The sequence below is a fragment of the Leucopleurus acutus genome, assembly GCF_964270905.1.
Source record: "Leucopleurus acutus genome assembly, chromosome: 3".
In the NCBI taxonomy this organism is placed as follows: domain Eukaryota; kingdom Metazoa; phylum Chordata; class Mammalia; order Artiodactyla; family Delphinidae; genus Leucopleurus; species Leucopleurus acutus.
In genome coordinates, this window is record NC_139145.1 from 70,144,759 (window position 1) to 70,164,364 (window position 19,606).

Below are 19,606 nucleotides of genomic sequence, written 5' to 3' on the forward strand. Positions count from 1 at the left end.
TGCCATTCCTTTCAGCAGTGTGGTTCTTAATATCATAGGAGTTGTCCAAGGCCTTGTCTAGTAATGTGAGACACAGAATTGTTTAATTCATCAAAAAGTCTGTGCAATTAGGGAAACATAGAAATTATTAAAAATATATTTTCAACATTTTATGTTTAATTTAAAATGTATAAAGGCATGTTTGTTTGTCATTCTTTTAATGAAAGAATAGGACTTTTGATTGTGAAATTGGGTTTGCATAAGGAGAGAGTGCTTTTTGCTTGTTTCTCATTGTGGTTTTTTTGCATAAAATATGCCAATTAAGCATCATCTAAAATTTCCAGTTGCAAAGCAGTCTCAGTACAGAGACCTTCTACATTTTTACAATCTCTTTTTCTAATTTATTTTATTGTCTCATCGACACCATTCTATGACAATTGGAGGGGGTTGGTAGCTTGCCTTTCTGAGTCTTTCCAAAGCATTTAGTTTTCATTAAAGAAAAAAAACTTTTCTCCTTCATATTTCATCAACTTACATCAACTTGTTTTAATAACAAGCATACCTGGCATGAAAAGGTTAAGAAAAACCAAACTAAATCTTAGTAAACATTCAACTCACTTGTTTGGTCAAGAGAGTGATAGAGACTAGGCTATCAGTCATGAGCTTTTAGCATTCTGTGGGCTATCAATCAATGTGTTTTATGGGGGAAATGGAGGTGATTTGCTATCAGAGTCCTAGCAGAAAGAAGGTGGCATATTCAAATGAGGACAGTTTACAGAGACTTGTTTTTGACAAAGAGACAGTATATAAAGGTGTGGGTAGAGTGGGCAGAAACTGCAAGGGATAATGCTGAGTGCTGGGACTGTACCACCTCTGGGCCAAAGATAGAGGGAAAAATTGAAACTTAGAAGAGGGAAGAAGTTTTGCCCAGAGACCTGCCTTGAGAGCATCTGTGACCTCTGATCCCATCTTGCGAGGAGGGAATTGAGGAATTAAGGACCAGCCTGAAGGCAGAGGGCAGGAGAGCCTGCTAATGGTGTCTGTGCAGTTCAGCCTCCTGGGCCCGAAAACAGGGTGGACCAGGGTGAGGACTGCATCTGAAGGGGGAAGTGGGAGGCTTCCTGCACAGTCTGTGATGCCGAAAGATTCTTAGGGGAGTGTCAGCTAAGAGAGGTTGAGAATTCCTGCCACATCCACGTGTCAAAGGAAAGAAACTCTAGCCTTTAAGTTTATGATTCTCAAGCTGTACACCAAAGTACACCCAATCTAAAAAAATCTAGTGTATTTTTTTAAACCCAGACAGTTGTTCCGGATATTATAATATTTGCCCAAGACACGCTCGACAGAGTAAACCGGTAAATTAATTTAGAGAAAATTGTTCTGTGCCTCATTTCTATTTTCCATTTTAAGTTGAAGAGTAAAAGAAAAAGATGAAGTGAGAATATGGAGGGAGGAAAGGGACTGGTTTTTCCTTCTAACCAATAATTTAATCCTCACATCACTTTTGCTTAGATCTTGATGAATGTTCACAGTCCCCAAAACCCTGCAACTTCATCTGCAAGAACACAGAGGGGAGTTACCAGTGCTCCTGTCCTCGGGGCTATGTCCTACAGGAGGACGGAAAGACATGCAAAGGTGAGTGAAGAGTCTGCATTCTTCTGAAAAAAGAGTCCTCTCTTTTTTCAGATTCAAAGTCAGCTAATCAGGGATGACACTGTGTGTCTCACCTTCACTAAAGCACATCTTCCTAGTGACCATTTTATGATTCATAGAAAATTCTACCAAAGGACACATGCCAGGAGGCAGAGAGAATTAAAACCCGGGTTACAGTGGTTTGCTTTTTACAGCAAACCACCCAAACTGAAAAATAAACTAAATAATACAGAAAGCTATGGTGAAGGAAGAGACTGAACAACTAAAATAATATTTATTTTGTTGCTTATCTGAGATTTCATTTCTCTAAACTATCTTTATTACACATTTACTGCAGAAGATTGAAAATGAATAGGTAAATTTAAATTTTTGCTTACATAGTTTTAGTAGTAATTATCAAACTAAATGAGATAATTAAAAGAGCTTCAATACTATACTCATATGTTCAATTTTATAGTAAACCTCATCGGTATGAAAATAATGGACTGAGGAAATTCCTGTCTAATTAAATTTTTGAAATACAGTTTATTCTCAAGAAGATGAAGTTTTATTTCCAAGAAATACCAAAAAACAAATAGAATAAAATAATAGGAAGCAATATTATACCCTTGGCTCTACTTAGTGAACCGTTATGAGTCAATTTAATTTTGCACGTTTATAGTTATTTTTATTTGAGTGCAACTGTGTGTGTGTGTTTTAAGCTTTAAAATAGTTAGTCTTGTCTGCATCTTACATTGCTCTGTGAATTTATTTAAATGTCTTTTCCCATATTAAGTTCCAATCCAACCAAAATCAGATTTTGAGTTTTCCATCAGTATAGTTCAAATACTAGTTCCATTTATGACTAGAATTATAGATGCTGTGATTTTGCTTCTTCTGGTATTTATGATGGTGTTTTCATTTGGATCCTGAGAACCTGACTCAGTGTTTGTGTTAAGACCTTCATCAATTTTCAGATTCTGTTTTATTTTTGTTTAATCCCTTCTTTAATAGAAATAAGTGACCAGCCATGTGCTAAACTGTGCATTAAATACAAGAATTATAACCTTTGGATATTAGTTTTGAGAACAGTTCATGAACACCACTATGATTCATCCTTTCAGTTTTTTATTTTAAGAAAACTTTGTGGTATGTATCACCTTAGCCATCCTATCATTGTAGCCCATGATATTTATGCTGCTTAAGTATGTGAAAAGAAACTCCTTGCCATATGCATATGGATATCTACAAAACTTCCAACAAAAATCTAGACAAAATACTCCTTGTGACTTCCTGAGAAAGGAGGCAAAGCCAGATAACTCTGCTCCAATTTTCATAGGCTTCTCTTTCATTGCAGACCTTGATGAATGTCAAACCAAACAGCACAACTGCCAGTTCCTCTGTGTCAACACTCTGGGAGGTTTTACCTGTAAATGTCCACCTGGTTTCACACAGCATCACACTGCTTGTATTGGTAAGACAAAACTACAAAAGAGAAATTTTGCAAACTTTTAGTAGAAGCCTAAAACTGTACTAAAAAAATGGTAGAATAATGGCTCAGTATTTACATTAAAACCAATCCCTCATAATTACTGGTCTAAAAATGTTGTTAATAATAGATTTTTTTTCACTAGAACAATATCCAAAGGAAAAAATCCTGTATAGTCCAAGCACATGCACATGAGGTGTATTCCAGGCAATGCCTTTATGTTGCATTCTAAATATAACCATGTTTGTTCAGATAAAATATGAGTAAAGGCTCACTGTAGTTTAGAACATGCTAATGAATATGCTGGGTTTTTTTTTTTTTATGTTAGAAGGCACACAGGTTAAGAGACTTTGTCTGTACTATCGAAAACCATGTCCTCAATTGACCCAAAATATGCTCTAATTTCAAATCTCCTGAAATATATTTTTTCTGACCATTTTTGCCTTTAACATGACCATGAATAATGGTATACATTTCCCTAAAATTCTGTTTTCACATCATGAAACTTAGGCTTTCATACTTCACTTTTTACTTCATGTAGTAAAATTTGAGTCATATAATAATTGGGAAGCTTGACGCTCTCCCACTTTGTGCTTTGCTAGACAACAATGAATGTGGGTCTCAGCCTTCACTTTGTGGAGCAAAAGGAATCTGTCAAAACACCCCTGGAAGTTTCAGCTGCGAATGCCAAAGAGGGTTCTCTCTTGATGCCACGGGACTGAACTGTGAAGGTGAGTTTATTTGCTCAAATATTCTTATTCTAATACAGCAAACTGTTTTCTTTTAACTTCCAAGCCACTCAATGAGCAATTGAGATCATCTTAAAAGAAAAAAAATTAACAAAATAAAACCCAGAAATTGATTTTTTTGTTCATAAATTTTCATATATCATTTTGGGGGCAGAGGAAAACCTTAATGTGATGAAACAAAAATTCTGTGAGTACAAATTGGCTTCTAAAGTAACTGTTTACCTAATTACTGATCTAAAAAAGAATTGAACTGAAAAAGAATTCTGTACCTAATTTAGTTTACAGTAGTGTATGAGTATACCAGAAAAAAATTGGATGTCTGTTCCATGATACTTGAATGTGTAAATATTACATGTAAGACAAAGAACGAATTATAGAGAACCGAAAAAATGTACAGAAAGCTCTGGGAAAAACTGATGGCGATTTTATTTGGTCTGAGACTCCTGATTCACTCTCTTTTCTATAAAGGGCATTTCCTATAAAGTCTCTGTCACAATAGGTATTTCCTATTAAGTCCAAGGGAACATTTAAGTAGGAATAAAATAAGAATTTGCCTGTGGTCAATAAAATATTATATTGTTCTTCAGTATTTCTATTGCATGTGCTAGCGTATGAGACAAATGTACTAGGATTGGTAGCTTTTACAAAATGCTCATGCCAGAGATTCTGAGAGCATATACATCCCCTTTATATTTTTATATACAATTGTAATTTATGTCTTTATTGATATTAGTCACCCTTTAATTAATTATTCTTAGAAATATATGATTTTGAATTCTAGAAATATATTCAAAATTGTTAATATTCTCTAAGAATTACTCAAAGTTTTTTAATATACTCTAAGAATTATAGGACTTTTATATGTATCTAATTTTCTGCCAAGAAAAATTCAGTTTAAAAATTTTCTATTTTAATATTTTGTATTCGAAGTCATTGAGACTTTGAAAGTATTCTGAACATACAGCTGCTTACCATGTGTGGGTTTGGCTTGTAACCATCCACATAAGATATCATTTATTAATTATCCATATAAATTTGTTACGCATACATCAGACATGCCAATTTCATTTCACTTTTTATGGGTAGGTTTCAAAGCCTCAGTTGTCATTCCAGAAGAGTATGCATGTCTGAACAAAGAAATTATTCCATATGTGTCATAATACTATATCGTGTCTAAAAATAACATATTTAGAATACTTTAAATTTGCATCTAATTAATCTTGAATGGTAATAAAATTTTTTGTGTGCAAACCATTATACTTTTTAGGTATTTCTGTAGTGCTTGTATCTTCCCAAAAATGAGGATTATATGTCAATCACTTTTGAACCTACTGGAATATATAATGCAAAGATATTTATATCATTTACCAAATAAATCATACCGTATGTAGTTAATCCATCCAAAATGCACAACATTTGTGGTTGCTATGGTTGATTTGCTGACATTAAGTTGTTATTTAGAGCACTGACGTGGCATGGCTGGTGGATAGCATAAGAATGATGTGGTTTCTTATCTCAGAATTGTTCTCTGCACCACCACTGATTAATAACCATGTGACTTGGAAAAATCACAGCCCCTCAGTATGTCTTGTTTGTTTGTTCCTGTGATAATAGTTACCCCAGGCTGTGTTTAGAGTTCATTTAAGAATAGTAGAAGAAAGGTTACATAAAGATCTTGCCGGGATTGTTTTTGCAGATGTTGATGAATGTGATGGAAACCATAGGTGCCAGCATGGCTGCCAGAACATCCTGGGAGGCTACAGGTGTGGCTGCCCTCAAGGATATATTCAGCATTACCAGTGGAATCAGTGTGTCGGTAAGCACTCGCTTGTTACACAGCATCTGCTTTTCTCACCTTAAAGTATCTTTGAGTAAAAAGAACGAACAATAAAGACTGGCATTTCAGTGTAGCCTTTAAACCCTAGAACTTAAAAACCAGTACTTAGGACTGATGCATGGGGATCCATTAAACTAGTCTCTGTACATGTGTGTATTTGAAAATATACATAATAAAAATGTTAAGTACCTAAATGGTAACTCAGCTAGAGCTTTCATAATTTTAATTTTCTGCTAGGCGTAATTCTAAGTTTCTGAAGATGGTGTCAAGAATCATCATCTTCACATGTTAAGGTCAGAGGGTTTTTATCGGTAATTTAGTATCTTTTGATTGGGGGTTGAAGGATTGCCCATCCATCCCCCTCATATAAATCTAAAGGGATTCAGATCAACTTAATGAGCACCATTCATCTGTGCTCTCCAGTCACATATTTAATGAAGAGGCTAAAGGGTTTTAAGGTAGAAAAAGTACCTAGTTACAGCAAATTCTATTGAAAACTCCATACAAAAGTGTTTATAAAATAAAATCTGTAGGCACTCAGCTCCCTTTCTTGCACTTGATAGAGTCATGGAAATTCTCCTTTTAAGGAGAGATTGATCAAAGAGAACATTACTCTCTACTTGAATAGCTGGCTAACTTAGTTAGCATATGCCTAATTTCTTGGCTCCATTTGAATGCCCTTCATAGAGGCACCATCCAACACAGTGTGACATTAGATGCTGGCACAGCAGAACAGAAAGGGGAACAGTGGTCCTGCTGAGAAACAACGGGGTACTTCCTGTTTCTCTGTAGTCATTTAAATTACCCCACATGTATTTCAGATCTTTTACTGTGAGCAATCCACTAAATAAATTAACCTGATTTTATCCTTGGTGATCTTCTCAAAAGAAATTTCTAATGACAGTTTAGTGAATTGAGAAAATCAAGACAAATTTCAAAGGAGGGAAAGCAACTCTGAACGTCATCGCAAGTCTGCTGTGGCCTTGTGCCAGGTTAAAGACAGATGCTTAGCCACACCACAAATAGACACTCGTGGGGGAAATGCAAAAACCACTAATGATCTAGGAGTTAAGGACAGAGTTTGAAAGGATTATCAAAATGATGAGTTAGGCAGTCAATCAAAATAACTTCATAAGTTTAGTTTACTTCTCTTCATAGAAAAAAGAATGTCGCAGAAGTTGTTATGCCCTGATTTATTGATTCATAAACAGAGATAAAGTATAGGCACACTCTTCAGAACATAGGGAATGGTACTTTTTTAGATAGCTATTAAACAGTGTGAAACGATTTTATTGTGTTGTTTATAAAATATGAGGCCCAAGCCTCTATTTGGTTAACACCACGGCTTCTTGTTTAATTCTACAGAACTTAAAGCAAAAGAATGATCCTCTAATATTTCACATGTGTCAGCTTAACTAAAATTCTTGTTTTTAAAGTGATCATGAGTGGAAATAGGAACATGTATGGAGTATCAACTCAATTTCTACGTTTTTAAGTTTCCTGGAGTTTCTGTCTGTAAGCATTTAGTGCGAAAATAGCCACACAGGTTTTCACTGAATTTGGTCTAACTTAAAGTCAGGGCTATGTGATGTATCCCACTTCTTCTTGCTGGGATCCTTGGAATAGGCACTTAAGCAAGGCAGTCACCCCAAAGCAGCTCACGCTGGAGTCCAGCCAGAGGCCAGTGTGCCTTCTAGTCAGGAGAGACCCCCATGGGCAGAGGGATAAGTGGTTTCAAAGATGAGTTCAAAGCTAAAGATACATAAGCACATATCCCCAACTGCAAGAATTAATTTGTTAGCTTGCTCTGCTAAAATGGGCCTCTGTAAGCAGCAGGCCCCTGGTAAGTAAGATGAAGCAGGGGTTTAATTTGAAAGATTCGAGATTCTTCTGTGCAGGGTTGAGCAGTCCAGCTGGTCTCTAGTAAAATTGCTGACTTTCTTGCCTTGAACCCACAGAACACAGTTGGAATTTTAACTCAAATATATGGCAGTAAGAGAATTAAACAACCCATTGGGAACTAATAAAAGCAACAAGTTAGCAAAATAACAAGCATTATAACAAAATGCAAATCGAAAGGCCACAAATCATTTTTATCTGTCACTATGGGTATGAAATATCTTCAGTTATTCATATGATTGAGGGGGGAATATAGTATGAAGTATTTCAGACAGATTTAAGTGGGGTCCCCTTGTAAAAAGACAAAAACGTTAGTGCATCAGATAACTTAAGTAATATTAAATTGTAAACCTACAATGTTGTTAATACTACTACCAATTTAAGAAAAATGACAGTTCTTGTAAGTGTTAATAATGAAAAAAGTTTTTAATTCAAATGAATACTTTCAGAAGTTTCCAGCCAGTTACCACAGAACGTTTATAACATTCTGGTACGTGGACTGTACAGATTTAGGTAACGTTCTCAAATATATGCAAGCATGACGATTATTCCAAATTGAAAATAAGGGAATATTATTAACATTTGCATATGGTTACTTCTGAGTATATGAAGCTTTGGGTTATGTGGTGTCAGCAACTTCTAGTTCCTTGTATGTCCTTTTCAAAATAACTTGAACATGGTTTAGCAAGGCTTGAGTCAGCTCAAAGTGGGTCTCAAACAGGAACGTATTTTCAAAGTCAGATTACCTAAGCCTATAGAATTATGCTGTGATGTACGTTTATAGCATATAAACATGAAGTCTATCCTGGTGCTTCCAGAAATTTTACCTACTTAGAAATGTTCATGTCAGTGGTATGTTTAAAAGCAATTTATTCAACTAACTAGTTTTGCCTGGTAATTTTTCTACCTAACACAGTGTCAAATGCTATATTCATAGCAGGATCATTTTGTTAAATTATAACCTAACTCACATTCTCCATTAGGAGAGAAACACCACATATAAATGTCAGATTTAATTATAAAAGCAGATGAGCCTTTGAGGCAGAATTCCAAGTCTTTTGTATGTAGAAATAAAATAGTTATATTTATGTCATAGGTAGCCTGGTTATTAAGAATTTATTCATATACTTTCTCCCCATGAAATGAAGGCTAAGAATTTGTACGTATTAGGTAATCATAGCACATTTCATATCCAGTAATTAAGAATTCTACATTTGGCAGTTTGGTTTAATTCTGAAACTATAATCACGATACAGAAATGTGCCTAATAACATCGGCCCTCTCAATAACCTCTGTGCCGTAGTTAATGAAGTTTAATTTCCTGTGTGAGAGGCCTCTTCACTGAGACTGTATCTGCATCTTCTGTAATCTCTCTGAGCTCCTGCAGATAAGCACTTCCCTGTAGCTGCTGTGTCCCAAGGGTACACCTAATTGCAAATGGGCCTGTTTCCCCACATGGGCTGAAACATAGACTTGTCAGGTATTAGGTAAACAGACACACTATGCTCCAGTGCAGTCATGAGAATTTGAAAGAATTCCACAGACCAAATGTGACTGGTGCCCAGGGTGACATTTGGATTATAATAAAGCCCACAGGGGTCAAGCCACAAAATAGGTATCAACCAGATAGTTAAGAGCAAAATTGTCGTCTCCAAAGTTAAAAGCACAATCAAGCTTTGAATTTGTAAAAATGATAAGAGCAGCTGAAAGTATCAACCTGTAATTATCTTGCTGTCAGGCATTTATGGTATAATGTGAGTCATTAAACTAGTAAAACCTATGTCAACTGATGGCTTGGTGCAAACCCATGTCAGAAGGCAAAGTCTGCACTTGATGCATTCTCAAGTGTTAAAAGTGTACAAGGTTATTGGTTCAGAATGTTCAATTAAATAATAATGTTCAGAATGTTCAATTAAATAATAATTAAATAAATAATGTTTATTTCAGTTATTTTCATTTAAGGTATTTAAATTTTTTACCTGTTTTTCTTTCCATATATAGTGAAGACTTTGGGAATTGCTGGGAGAATGGATAAAAATACAGATATAAATAGAGGCTTTTAAAAAATTGACATATAATTCACATACCATAAAATTCACCTTTTAAAATGTACAGTTCAGTGGTTTTTAGTATATTCTCACAGCAGTGTGCAAACGTCAACACCACAACATCTTCATCCCCCCAGAAAGAAACCCCATACCCATTAGAAGTCATTCTCCATTTCTCCCTCCCCACAACTCCTGGCAATTAGTAATCTTCTTTCTGTCTCTGTGAATCTATCTGAAGTGTAGGCTTTTGAAGTAACCTTCTGATACGAGAATAGAAGAGGTCTTCAGTAGTCAAACTGTAAATATCTGTCCCCAGAGGCTGCCAGGGTATTCAGAAAAACCTAGTACAAACAGAATATAAAAGGGCGGGGCAAGGTTTTGTTTAAGTCATAATTTAGGGGGATTTGTTGGGTCTTGTTGTGTTTTTTTTTAATTTCATAGGCTTTGCAAATCGACCATCAGGGTAAACATTTAAAAAATACGGTTCTAGAGCTATTTCCCCTGTAAAAGCGTAGGTACTTTGAAACTCAGGCTCTTCTTTGCCCCACTGCCCCTACCCCTTGTAAGAGTCTCTTGCTTTATGTTCATAGATGAGAATGAGTGCTCCAATCCAAATGCCTGTGGCTCTGCTTCCTGCTACAACACCCTGGGGAGCTACAAGTGCGCCTGCCCCTCTGGGTTCTCCTTTGACCAGTTCTCCAGTGCCTGCCACGATGTGAACGAGTGCTCGTCTTCCAAGAACCCGTGCAATTACGGCTGCTCCAACACGGAAGGGGGCTACCTCTGCGGCTGCCCACCTGGCTACTACAGAGTGGGACAGGGGTAAGGCCCTCCACCTCCCCGCACACAGAAAGGCGAGCGTGGTCCAACTCAGGCTGCCCTCCCTGTGTTCAGGCCGCCTGGCCACCCGGCACTGGGGGCGGGGGGAGTTCATGGTGATTAAAAGCCCACAAGGGAAAAGCATTGATCAGGGCACTTAGGGAATGGGAGGAGGAAGCACATGGAAGAAGGCATGTGGATTACCTCCTTTGTGGTGAGCATAAGACTCAAACGTGTGTACAGGTATCACTCTCTTGCCTCTTAAAATGGCTTGAGTGGATTCAGTTGGATCCCTCAAGGCCAGAGACAAGCAGTTGTCTAAAAATGCTGTGGCTCACGTGTTGTCAGAGACACCTGAGTTAAGTACAAATGGAAATGGCTTCACCCCAGATTCTTCTGTGAATTTTGGCAGGTGCTAGCTCCATGCTCCCTGAGGAAGGAGTTGTTTCTCTCTTTGCTCATCTGGTTTTTTGTTGCACAGAGAGGATGCGCCTGGTTGGTGTGACACTGTCTCCACAAGGCTGGGTTCCCTCCAGCTAGTCGCACTTTCCCAAGTGCAGCTGTCTCAAGTCCTATCAGCTGCAGATGAGGTTCTGGCCACCTGCATCCTTCCTTCAAGGAAGTCAGTGCTCAACAGCATAGAAGATAAGAGTTTAGGAGTCAGTCAGGGTCACCCTCCTCAGAAGGAGCAGTGTGTGAGTCAGACACTGAGGGTCGTGGACTAGTATGTCCACTGTGGGTACATAATAATGCTTGAAACAAAAGTCGTGGTGTAGACAAGGGTCATTTAGAGCCAGCTCGCTGAGTCTTTCACTAACCAGAATTGGAGTTCAGAAATCTCAGTTGGTAAAGCAGAGAGCTTTGTTGTGAGCAGAAAACATAGGCTTCAGGCTTTTGAATCAAAAGAACTTCTGGGGCTTCCCTGGTGGCGCAGTGGTTGAGAGTCTGCCTGCCGATGCAGGGGACACGGGTTCGTGCCCTGGTCCGGGAAGATCCCACATGCCGTGAAGCGGCTAGGCCCATGAGGCATGGCCACTGAGCCTGCGCGTCCAGAGTCTGTGTTCCACAACGGGAGAGGCCACAACAGTGAGAGGCCCACGTACTGCAAAAAAAAAAAAGAACTTCTGGCACTCTCTTTGGAAATTCATACTTAATTTTTATCTTCTTGATTTAACTACACATAGTGCTTCGGTCTAATTAGGATAGAAAATTGGGGAAACTTGGGGCTCACTCTTAGAAGAATTTTGCTGTTCAGAATAAAGGAGAATCTCATGTATTAAGTGTTGAAGAAAAGAGTTACCAAGACTATTAGGTTTTTATATTTATGATCTTAGGGTTTGCTTTGTGGGTTTCTTATTTTGGAAAAATCTCTGCTCTACCTCTGGAAAACAGTAGTCAACATTATAATGAAGTCTAACATCACCTTGCATCCTATTGCAAATAGCCACTGTGTCTCAGGAATGGGATTTAACAAAGGGCAGTACCTGTCAATGGATGCAGAAGTGGATGAAGAGAACGCTCTGTCCCCGGAAGCATGCTATGAGTGCAAAATCAACGGCTACTCTAAGAAAGACAGCAGACAGAAGAGAAGTGTTTATGAACCCAAACCCACTGCTGTGAGTAACCTCACTTTGTTTTGTCACCAGATTTTATCCATATGGAGTCACGTATATTTTGCAGTAAACTTTTATGTAGGTTTCAGCCTCAGTGAAGCTAAAACTGTCATGAAATTTATTGGCTAAATTCATGGACACACTATGGCAGAGACAAGTAAATTAAAATTAGAGGCATTTTTAGCTCAAAACACAAGGACTGGGGGACTTTAAGATTCACAGTTTCAGATCATATGTTTTCATTTTTTGATTTGTGCCAGAAGGCAATAATATGGACTTCTAGGAAATAGCTATTTTGAAATGATTCAAAAACCAAAATTATTTTGAATCTGTCCAGTTCTGTTGTAAACGTATGTAATGTACTGGGCTGATTTTAATTTTCAGTAGGTAAGCCAACTTGGTCTTATATTGTAATATTTATAAGACAGGTGTTCCTCCCATAAAGAGTTTATCTCCACATAACTTGTATTTTGTAAGGAGCTGAAGATCTGAATTGCCTGCTGCTGCTATATCTTTGCTGTTCATAGTAGTTAGCAGAGTGGTTAAAGGGGCAGGCCACAGACTTCATGATTTTGAATATGTTCCCTGATCCTCCCTACTTACTACCCATGTTACATGGGCCATTTTACTTAACCTCTCTCTACCTCAATTTCTTCACCTGTGAAATGGGAATAAAAATAATTACCTCTGAAGGCTGACAAGAAGATTGAGTGATTACTGTGAAGCTCCTGGAATGGTGCCTGGCATAAGCATCGTACGTGTTCTCCGAATAGTACCCAGTATCTGGAGATGTTTTCCCCCAGACATCAGGGAGAGTACCATCCTTGTCAGTTAGTGTTACTGCAGAATTCCTCATCAAAAAACCTAGTCTTCAACTCACTGGCTATGTGAATTGGGCAATTTGTTTCAGTTTTCTGGGCCTCAGAAACTTATTTGTAAGACTAGATAGACTTCGCTAGCCAAAAAGTCTCTGGTTCTATTTTATAATAATAAATAGGCCATCATTACATTTACCTTGCGGAGACTGAGGTGTCTAACTGATATTTAAATATGGCAACTGAGATATTCATCAAGTATCCCAAACTACAAATCCAGAAATTCTGCTCATAAAACCTTCCCATCGTAGTTCTGGGGACAGGATTTTGTCTGCACACTGATGGGGGCACTTCTGCACCACTTTTCTCAAGTTTTTGGCAGGCACCCACTCAATGCATTGTTTTTTGTTTTTTTTTTTTTGCCTGTCTTACTGAAATAGCATTCCTAAACCTCCCATACTGCTGACTGAGGGAGACTTGGTTCATCTGGGCCATGCCCCATTGGCTTTTTACCAAAGCTGGTTCAAACCTGAGCCCTGACGACTCTGCAGTTCCCTCCCTCTGCACTAACAGCTCCCAGCAAAGACACTCACTCACGGTTTGTGACCATAAAATCAACCTGGGCCTTCAGAGTGAAGAGCCCTCTGGGGACAGTCCCTGCTGTTAGATAACAGCTGCACTTCTCGTTTTAACTCCAGAAAAAAAAAAAAAAATTACAGTCATTTCCTAAATTGTCTCTTGTTTATTATTAATAAGGATGATATTCCAATAACTCAACCAAAAAAACTTGAAATGTGAGTGCTCCCCATAGGCCCAGACCTGAAACTTTACCTGGATAAGGCTGAGTGAGAAGTCGTAAAGATTTACAGGGCATACTCTGTGGAATTGACCTTTTCTCCCAGCTGACAGTAAGTTACAAGCAGAGTGCAGAGGGGCAGAGATACATCGTCCTTGTGGCTGCAACCCGACAACAGGCTCCTTTCGCGTCATCTACCTGTGCTGTTGAAGGTCTTCCCACATCGTTTCCTGCTCTTTCTCCAGGTTGAACAGATCAGCCTGGAGAGTGTCGACATGGACAGCCCCATGAAAATGAAGTTCAACCTTTCCGGCCTTGACTCTAAGGAGCACATCCTAGAACTCATGCCCGCCATTGAGCCACTCAACAACCACATCCGCTATGTCATCTCCCAAGGGAATGACGATGGCATCTTCCGCATCCACCAAAGGAATGGGCTCAGCTACTTGCACACGGCCAAGAGGAAGCTCGTGCCTGGCACATACACACTGGAAGTCACTAGCATCCCTCTCTACAAGAAAAAGGAGCTTAAGAAACTGGAAGACAGCAATGAGGACGACTACCTCCTAGGGGAGCTCGGGGAGGCTCTCAGAATGAGGCTGCAGATTCAACTCTATTAACCCCTTGCAGACTTTGTTCCAGGCTCAAATCCCTGCACAGCCAGCCTTCAGAAGCCTCTGAGAAATCAATGACTAATTTTAAAGAGGAAAAAAAAAGACTTTTATTTCTTTCCTCCCTGTCTCAGACTTTAGAATGTTGACCCTCACAGGGAGTGATAATTAGACTCTGGTGTGGCCAAAGATTTGAGTACAGAGGCAACCGTGGTTACTGTATTTTCTATATAACTTCACTTTAAAATATATTAAAAAAAAAAAACCTAAATATTCAAGAGATCAGCATATGGCACTAAATGCACAAAAATAATGTGAGCTTTTTTTTTCCTGTTAGCAGTCTGTAACACTTTGGGTATTTTGCTATAGTTGCTAATTAAAAAAAATATAGATGTTTATTTATTATTAATGCAGTAATATATGGAGAAATGAACAAACTATGTAAACAAAAAGGGAAACTCACTTGTTTTTCTTTAGATTTATAAATTTGAGCTATTTCTTTTAGAGGTGCTTTTTAAAAAATTCAGTAGATTCAAGAGGTGTTTCCGTTGGTTTTCTGCCAGTCATCCAACTGGTACACATCTGATTATTTTAAAGGAAGCCTCACAGAGCTGAACGGGCAGTGTAATCAATGTGTCATTAGATCCTTTATAAAGGAGATCAAAGCCAGAGCAGCTCATTGTGATGATATTTCACATCACCAGACACACCAGGCAACAGAAGATGAAGCACACAACCACTGTAGCAAAATACCTTGACTGCTTGTGAGACCAGTAGCGTTGCAGGCCAAACCGTACTGTATTTCCTTCTCATAACCTCAAGGAAGCACATGTGCTACCCACAACACCTCATTCTTACCCAGGGCGTGCTGCATACTTGTGGTACTGTAGGCAGCTGAAGAACTGCTGTTCCTTCGGAAAGGAACACCTGGCGTTCTGTAGTGTTTGGTGCTGTCTTAGATTAATGGTGCATTTATTATGTTCAAGCTATTTCAGGATTGCCATATGTGCAAACAAATCATGCAGTACAGCCAAGGAATATATGTTGTTTTTTTTTAAATCCAATTTTTTTAGAATTTTCATTAATACTGTAGTTATACACCATATGTCTCGTTTTATCATAGCCTATTGTGTATGAAAGATGTTTGTACAATGAATTGATGTTTAGTTTGCTTTAGTCATTTAAAAAGATATTGTACCAGGATGTGCTAATAAGAGTAAGTCCCCGCGTTCTTCTCAGCCCAAGAACCTGTCCCTGGACCAGTGACCAAACCTCATATGTGAAATGGCCAAAGCACATGCAGGCTCTGGGTTGTTCCTCTCACACCTGTGCTGACCAAAGATTAGTCACCAGTTAGATCCAGTTTGGGACTTTGTTTTGTTTTCTAATAACTAAAAATACAAACAGTGTAAATTTGTAATCAAGTGTTTATGAGGAAAAACTTATGGTTTTTGGTTTTGTTTGTTTTCATAGGTCTGTGTATCAAATATGACACATTTCTTGCAATAAAGCTTATTTTGGGGTAGCTTTCCGACTGAGAGTTTTATGGGACTACAATCCCTGTTTTGTTTGTGGGAGGGGCTGGGGGCTTTGCTTACAGGGACCTGTATGAAAGTACCAGAAGGAAAGCCAGGCACATTTACAAGAAAACAAGCGACTGCTGTCAAGTCTGTGACACAAATTAGGCAGGAGTGTTCAACTGACAATTACAATGTAAGGTCATATCCAAATTGAAGGACATAGTCAAGGCAGTTGGTTGTTCACTTCTGCGTAGACTCTAAGCCTCCAAGGACCCATCTTCCTAGAGACCTCAGAATCTCTTCACTTCATCCTCACCTGTGGTTTGGGTGCCATTGTGTTAAAGCACCCTAAAACACCTGTGAGGAAGTGAAACATTCTCTTAGAGAGTCTTCCTTCTTAGGGTTTTCCTGAACTTGAGTTTTTAGTCAAAAGTATGCAGCAGGCATACCCCGGGCCAAATGGCACCTTCACCAAAAATAACAGGAAGAGAGCTTCCTGTCTCTTGCAGTGTTGTACACTGTCCTCACAGGACAAGTGTATAGATAGGAGAAGTCGTTGAACAGGGACTCTCTTCTGATACACAGCTGAAATGAGAACAGACACGTCTCTGAAGTTAATTCCACACAAAGTTTGAGAATGTGTGTGCTGAAATTTTTCATCCAAGGAATAAGAAAACAAGGAAATATTATGACTGATCTTAATGCTGTTCTTAGCCAACCAGAAATTAGCTGCATGGAATAAGGGAAGTATTTGCCTTGAGGCATCCTTTCAAACTTAACATGCGTCTTCAGTTTCATCTGGCATCTGTTACTGGTACAGCGTGAGTGCTGTAATATGAAATTACCTGGAACCAAACTTGACTCTGAATGTTGAGCAACAGCACTCTTAGTTTAGCTTTAACCTGCTCTGGAGGAAGTTGAGAATCCACACCATTAGGTGCTTTACACAGAAGAGAAAAAAAAAATCATTAGGTGCTTTACACAGAAGAATGTACTAGAAGGAAATGACTACTTCAAGATGCTCCTATCAGGAAGAACCTTTTTGGGCACGTCTGATAGCTTTATTGCAACTCCGTTATTGTGAGCACTGACACAGCTGTGATTAGTTTGTGCCTCTCTGGTAACTAAATGCTAATGATAGATCCTGTACCATTTTGTCTTTCTCATTAACTGTCCCCTCAGAAATTACCTTGGCAACCTTACAGAAAACTTCACACAAGACTAAATAATGTAAGCCCAGACATATAAACCAAGTCCAGCAGGTAGATGTAATAGTAAAATAATAAGCAATAATTTGGTCTTCAGCTGACATGAATTCCTTTTCCACTAGCATTTAGATTTGGAGCTTTTAAAAATTTAGGCCTGGGGCTTCCCTGGTGGCGAAGTGGTTGAGAGTCCGCCTGCCGATGCAGGGGACACGGGTTCGTGCCCCGGTCTGGGAAGATCCCACATGCCACGGAGCGACTGGGCCCGTGAGCCATGGCCGCTGAGCCTGCGCGTCCGGAGCCTGTGCTCCGCAACGGGAGAGGCCACGGCAGTGAGAGGCCCGCGTACCGCAAAAAAAAAAAAAAAATTTAGGCCCGTTTAGTACTTTTTATTTTGTTCCTTATTTGTGGTAGGTGAAGGTTGGTTACATTTGCACATGAACACTGAAAATAATTTAAGGTAATATATAATGATTTTACTCTAAATTCTAACATCTGCCCTATTTCATTATCTAGGAATATCAAACAGGATAATTCATAGATCTGTCCCTTCTAAGGTTTTGGTTTGCCTTCTTGGTTCAAGAATAAATGCTTATGGTAGAGCGTGGGGAACACAACTAAAATTTACAGAGCATCAGTTTGAGACCTACAGACCTTTTGGTTCATATCCTTGATGCTTCAAGGGAAATGAGTCAATTCATATGTTAAATTGAACCATGAGGAATTGCCAATATTTGGCCATGTTTGACCTACAAAAGGGTAATTTCACATGGTTCGATAGATATGTAGTTCAGAAATATTCATGTTTCTCAAGAATAGGCTGGAAGTCTGAAAATTTCCCTTCTCTTTGAAAGAATCAGTTCTGTTCACTTCTCTCCATGCTGCTGTGGCTCATTTGAACTTCTAATTTACAATAGTCCACAAGAGAATGAAAGGACATAATGTATTCAAACAGCCACTTTCTTTCATGCTCCAGAGACTTTGGAAAGAGTGTAAATCACACGTCTTTGGGACCTTGAGGGGATTACTGGAAACTGTTTAAAGACAAAGACAAATCCATTGGGAAGGGTTAAATATAGCCCATGTTTTTTTAAAAAATAAAAGGGAAACTTTAGGAATCGTTACTTCTGAAGAGACAGGAAAGATGGTGATTCATTAACACCCCACAGGAAGTGAAGGTGACAGCTGTTTTGCAATCTCAGCCAAGCCTGCCTTTGATATCTAGCTTATGGTTCTATTTTATTTTATTTTTTTTTAGCATGATAGCTTTCTCAAATAAATACAAAGCCATGGTTTTCTTGCTTAATAAGAAGTACGTGTTCCTGACCTTCGTTCTCTTTGAAGATCCATTTGATGTACAGAGCGAGAGTCCTGAAACACAATGAGCAGCTCACTAAATTCAGCATTTTAGCCACTGAGACGGTATCACTTTGCAGGTAAAAGAAAGAGATCTTCAGATCAGGCCGGCCTGAGTTTAGCAAGTGGAGGATAGGACAAGCTCACCGACTCCCTTGGGTATGCTGCCCGCTCTGAGATCCTATCTGCCCTACTTTTGGATGGACAGGTGGGTAGAAGCCTCCTGGGTGTCCTGGTGTAATGTGCAAGGCACTTTATTCATGTCCAATTAGTTGTAAACGAAAGAGGAGTTAAAAGGAAGGACTCAATCCAACAAGCTACACAATGTCCCTGAGCCTTGGTCTCTTTCCTAGGATGATGCTTCCCTGCAGTGTGACTGAGAAAATAGAGTGAGATGGTCCGGGCAGCGCAGTCAGCGGAGGGCTGAGCACACAGCAAGCACGTAGTAACTGTCAGCTGTTCTTCTTCCTCTTCCTCCTCCCACCGTGCCTACAGCCACAATATGGGGTAGAATGCACCCCCATAGTCACACAAAACTCCTTCCCAAGTGTGGCCCTGAAATTACAACCTTCCCACTGAACTGTGTGGGATAACTAGCACCCAGGACGTGTCTCCTAAGTGGTCTGTACCTCTAGGGCGAAGTCCTGGTGTGGTCATGAGAGTTTACAATCTCCACTGTGTTCTTCACTTACTGGAGTCAGCAGCTACAGCCCTGGAAGTTCAGGCCACCAACACAGCCAGAGCCCTCCTATCTACAGATGCCTAGGAAACCAAACCTGAAGGAGAACACAGACATCTAATAATCGTTTTTAGAATGATGTAGTGCCATGGAAAGTCAGAGCTACAGAGGCCTTTGGAAACCTACCCATAGGTACATGTGAGGAAACTGAGGCCCAGAGTCGTAACCGAGCTAATTGTACTGCTAGTTTCCACCTAGGTGAGACCAGAACCCTGGCTGCACGGTTGTAGTCTGGTATTATTCATACTTCCCACTACATGGTCAGCCTACTTGGATCTCTTTTAAACCCTGAGGATATAGGCCAGTTCCCATGGTTTTGGCTCACATTGAATCCAAAAATGTTTTCCAAGCACGATTCAAGCACTGCTTTTTGTTTTGCCCACCCCACCCTCTGTGTAACTGCACCCAACCTCCTGTAGACCAGAGATTTGTATACACACTAGAATGCCAAGATACTAGCTGCCACAGAGTAGACCCCACCTAAATCACGTGCTGCTTT

The 19,606-nt window shown here is 39.2% G+C and overlaps 1 protein-coding gene across 1 annotated transcript in view; it reads left to right on the forward strand.

Moving 5' to 3' along the window:
• FBN2 (fibrillin 2) overlaps positions 1–14,296 on the forward strand; it is a gene marked incomplete at both ends in the record, with an annotated part of 230,962 nt that extends 216,666 nt beyond the window's left edge. Inside the window, 7 exons of the mRNA XM_082837201.1 lie at positions 1,492–1,614; positions 2,969–3,085; positions 3,703–3,831; positions 5,546–5,665; positions 10,224–10,455; positions 11,897–12,068; positions 13,922–14,296. Coding sequence (XP_082693327.1) covers positions 1,492–1,614; positions 2,969–3,085; positions 3,703–3,831; positions 5,546–5,665; positions 10,224–10,455; positions 11,897–12,068; positions 13,922–14,296 — 1,268 coding nt within the window. The remainder of the gene's footprint in view (positions 1–1,491; positions 1,615–2,968; positions 3,086–3,702; positions 3,832–5,545; positions 5,666–10,223; positions 10,456–11,896; positions 12,069–13,921) is intronic.
• Between the last annotated feature and the right edge of the window lie 5,310 nt (positions 14,297–19,606).